This window comes from Urtica dioica, chromosome 1 (genome assembly GCF_054948205.1).
Source record: "Urtica dioica subsp. dioica isolate 48M chromosome 1, U.dioica_male_clone48M_v1_H2, whole genome shotgun sequence".
Classification (NCBI taxonomy): domain Eukaryota; kingdom Viridiplantae; phylum Streptophyta; class Magnoliopsida; order Rosales; family Urticaceae; genus Urtica; species Urtica dioica.
The window spans coordinates 12879287-12883703 of record NC_142756.1 but is presented as its reverse complement, the minus strand read 5'-3'; the positions used below and the strand labels follow the sequence as shown (position 1 = coordinate 12883703).

General features: G+C 36.2%; 1 protein-coding gene across 1 annotated transcript; it reads right to left on the bottom strand.

The window, feature by feature from the left end:
* Window positions 1-426: 426 nt before the first annotated feature.
* LOC149407302 (uncharacterized) lies at window positions 427-3039 on the bottom strand. Its single transcript, XM_089619808.1, has 4 exons — window positions 2860-3039; window positions 1190-1538; window positions 873-1043; window positions 427-764 (listed from the first exon to the last, which is right to left on the bottom strand). The coding sequence occupies exons 1-4, from the start codon at window positions 3037-3039 to the stop codon at window positions 427-429; spliced, it is 1038 nt and encodes a 345-aa protein (XP_089475934.1).
* Between the last annotated feature and the right edge of the window lie 1378 nt (window positions 3040-4417).

Below are 4417 nucleotides of genomic sequence, written 5' to 3'. Positions count from 1 at the left end.
ATGGAAAGTCTTCAAGCTGCCAATAACAACATGTGCAAGTTCTAAGAGAAACATCAACAACTCGACGAATTGCCCCATCAACCACTTCGAATTCATTGTCGTTAATGACATTAACCTGCAGTTACGTGTAAATAAATATTGTCAATAGGTTGTAAATTCAAGACTATAAAACGCTGTTAATAGTTTGTAAATAATAATATGCTGTTAATAGGTTGTAAATAATAATACAATTAACATAAACTGGAAAAGTTTATAACTCACATTCATAGATCGAGCAGCCTCCTGCGAATCAAAAAGTATCTTGAACCCAGTTCTTGTAAGTCCTGATTGCATCTTTGGAATTAGCTCCCCCTTCTTGTTGATCCAATTTTGAATTAGACATCTATAACTCAAAACAAGACATGCAATCGGCCAGCCTCTAGCTTCTCACAAAACAGCATTCAAACACTCAGAGATGTTTGTGGTCATTACATCGAACCTCTTCCCCGGAAACTTGCTCCTAGCCCACAGCTCTGGATCGGCTTTGCGAAGATACTTTTTGATTTTTACTTTGTTGTTGGAGAGTATATTAAGCCAATATTCAAACTCTCTTACAGAATACGCTTTAGCACATCTATAGAAAAGTGGCTGAATGTATGTTTTACCAAATTTTGCCTTCACATTACCCCAAAGATGTTGCATGCATATAGCAAATTTCGCCTCCGGGAAAACATTGCCAACCGCCTTGTTAATTGATTTGTGCCTATCCGAAACAAAAACCAAGTCTTTTCGAACACCATACACAATTCAAAGATGATTCATAAACCAAGACCAAGATTTGTCATTTTCAGAATCCACAATACTAAAGGCTAATGGAAACAAATGATTATCACCATCTTGAGCAGTGGCCAAAAGTAATGTGCCATGAGATTTGCCTTTCAAGAAAGTACCATCAACAGATATTACTGGGCGGCAATATTGAAATCCTTGTACAGAAGCACCAAATGCCAAGAAGAAATACCTAAATGTCTCATCCGGTTCAATCTTGGTCACTGTATACGACCCTACAATACATAACAGTTATCAGTCTGTAAAATAAGTCATTGATTTACAACAGTTAAGTAAATAACAAAAAATAATCGAATCCATATTGTAAATGTATATAGTATTTACAGACTACAATTATAGTAAATAAGCTGTAAATAAAAACCTGGATTTTTCTCTTTGATCATTTCACCAACTAGTGGTAAATGACTATATGACTCTTCAAAATCATCACGAAGATCCCTCAAAGCTTCTTTACGACCCTTCCATGCCCGAAAATATGTTACCTCCACATTAAATCGGGTCCTCATAATTTCAGCCACACCGGAAAGCGTAATTTGATATGCCAATGACCCGCGAAAATCATCTTTGACACATTTGCTAATAAGAACAGACGATGCATGTTTATTCTTGTGCACAATAGATTTACCATAACAAGTATGGTCTTTAACATATGACCTTATGACCCATAATCCAGAATTCTTGCAAACCGACGCATTTAACTTCCAGGCACACTGCATATCCGAACAACCAATACTATAACGCGTTTTACTGGATCTCAACACCTTGAATTCAAAATTGTTGTGAACTGCTGTCATGTCAACAGCCATTTGAAGTACATCTTTGTGTCTAAATACGTTATTAACATTAATTTCAAAATTCATAGGAAAATTCCTCAAATCCGGTTCATCGTACAAAACAATTTCTGCCGGGGGTTCTTCATGACTAGAAAGAGGCAATAAAGCTTTCGACGATTCATGGCATTGTTGCTCAAATAAATTCACTGAAAAAAGGGTAAAATTGCATGAGGAAATTTTTATCAAAACTGCATAAAAAGATCAAAAAACACATACCTGAATCAATTAGAGAAAAGGACGACCATTCATCCATGCTTTGGGACGATTTATTTTCAGGGGATAATTTTTTTTCAAACGTTGAAACCTGGAAAATAAAAAGTTGAACAACTATTGGCGGCCAAATGTATTTGAATAAGCGTTCAACAAATAACAACTGTTAATATTTTCAATAAATATAATTATTATTAACAGATATCCAGAATATATTTTGTAACAAAATTAGAAACTAATTTCCTAAGAATATGCGTTCATAAATAACTACATGCACGAATTCAAATTTAAAATTTTGAATCAGAACTTTCTAAAATCTGGCCAATTTGAATATTGAATAATTAAAACTTGCCGAAATTTTTTTCGAATTTCAAACAAAAAAAATTGCCTAAAAAAGAAGTAACAAAATCGGTCAAATAAGGGCAAATAAGTAAAAAAAAATCCTTCTTAAATGAGCTGCCACGTAATCATCTAGGCTATTTACGGATTATTAACAAAACGTTGGCCAATTTTAAATTGCTACACATTTCGTGGCTTAAGTAGCCAATTTTTTGTAATATAAAACATTAGTTAGAAATCTGCAAAATGCAAGCACAGCTCAACAATCTGACAGTGTTACAACATGCTACGTTTCTTGTCTCTAATCTATCTCTCTCTCTCTCTCTCTCTCTCTCTCTCTCTCTCTCTCTCTCTCTCTCTCTCTTTTTCCCTCTTTTTTATCATATAAGCTGAATAATAGTGTTTAGTACTGTGATAGCACATGAATAACAATATTTGATCATCCATATTTGACATATTATTATATCAATTTCACACGAACAAAAACTTTCACATAAACAAGAGTTGGTATTACCGATTAGATCTCCGACGAAGTAATAAAGTTTGAATTTCGAAGTTCTTTCGAAGCTGCTTGGAGTGTCTCTGTGGCCCAATTGTCGCCTAAAAAAGCTTAGTTGTCGCCGGATTCTCACCACGCCACGGAAAAAACTTTGTCGTCACCAGAAACTGTTGCGAATTTGTGGAAGCTAGACATTCTGATGGAGAATGCTTTGACGCCGTCAATGTCATCCAAAATCATCGCTATCAGTGTTCTCTGCGATCTGATCGTCATCGAAAAATCGTGGCGATCAATTCTCTCTTTGTCACTGTTGTTTTCGACAGGAATCATGGATTCGTCAAGTTGTATTATCGTAATGCTAAGGAAGGGTCAGTTGGTAAAAAAAATTCTATCCGCTGTTTATGTAAGCTTTTAAAAAAACACCTTATTTTCGTGGTGTGTTATATGAAATCTGTTGTTGATGTCGATTTCAACGATCTTAAATTATAATATTTATATATATTTGATTTATTATAAGTATGGGTTTCAGAAGACGTCGTATAAGAAGCAAAGGAAATTCAAAAGAAATGGACAGAAACGAATATAAATGCTCAAAGTTTTTATTAATAAACGAAGATATTACAAACTAGAAGATGGCGGAGTGCCGAACTCAACAAGGACGAACTCAGAGAATATAGAAATAAGAGATTATCGAAAGTGAGATTATCAGCTTGCGTGTGCGAAATTTGACATATCGGCTTCTAATTATAGTCGAGACTGGTTTGTTGAAGTGGACACGTGTTCGTCAGTTCGGTTCTGCCACGTCGCTAGTCGGAGTTGTCCCAGATCCGGTCTTCGCGGCGGGGTCTTCAATCTGACCAAGACCGATTCCTCTGGCTGGATCAACGCGGGTGACTCTTCTTGTGGCGAACTGGACTTCTTATTGGGCTTGGGCCGACCTCCGCGAGTTGAGCTGGGTCTGTTGTTGGGTTTTGGTCGAACTAAAGCCCAACTTAAATGATTTTGTTATTATTTTTTAGAAAATTAATTTTTGACCCCCACAATTAGCCCCCGAGTATTTTGAAAAATGTTTCAAATATTTTTGAAAATACTTGAGCGAAATTTTCGAAATCCCGAAATAAAATGGGAGGAAAGATTCGAATTTTCAATTTTGGGCGCGCGGTGCGTATTTCCGGGATATTTCGACACGTGGCGCGAGTTTAACCGCGCTTCGTCAGTCGGAATCGAAGAGTCAGTTTGAATTTTCCTTTTTATTTTGGCACGTGGTGCGCATACCCGAAGCTTTGTGACACGTGGCGCAATATTGCCTGCGCTCCGTCAGTCGAAATCGAAGAGTCGGATATTATTTTATTTTCGAATGACCGAATATTTGATTTGATTCGCAATCATAGATATTCTGGGAATTCGGTTTTAAAATAAATGGTTATAAATAAGAGTAATTCGAAGGGTCTTATCATTTCACTTATATTTCGAGCGGCTTTGGCGAAAAGGTAATTTCTCATTCTCTTCACTTTTTCCGAAACACTTTTCTCTCTTTTCTCTCAAACGTCTCTTTATTTTCCGTGACTTCGGCTTTAAATTTCTTCATTTCGCCTGACGAACTCAAGCTAAATTTTATTTTTTGAGCACCTCGTCCTTAGTTCTGCAGCGAACTTAGACGAAGTTCCTATCTTCAAACACTTCGCCATTACTTTCTTAGTTTAAATTT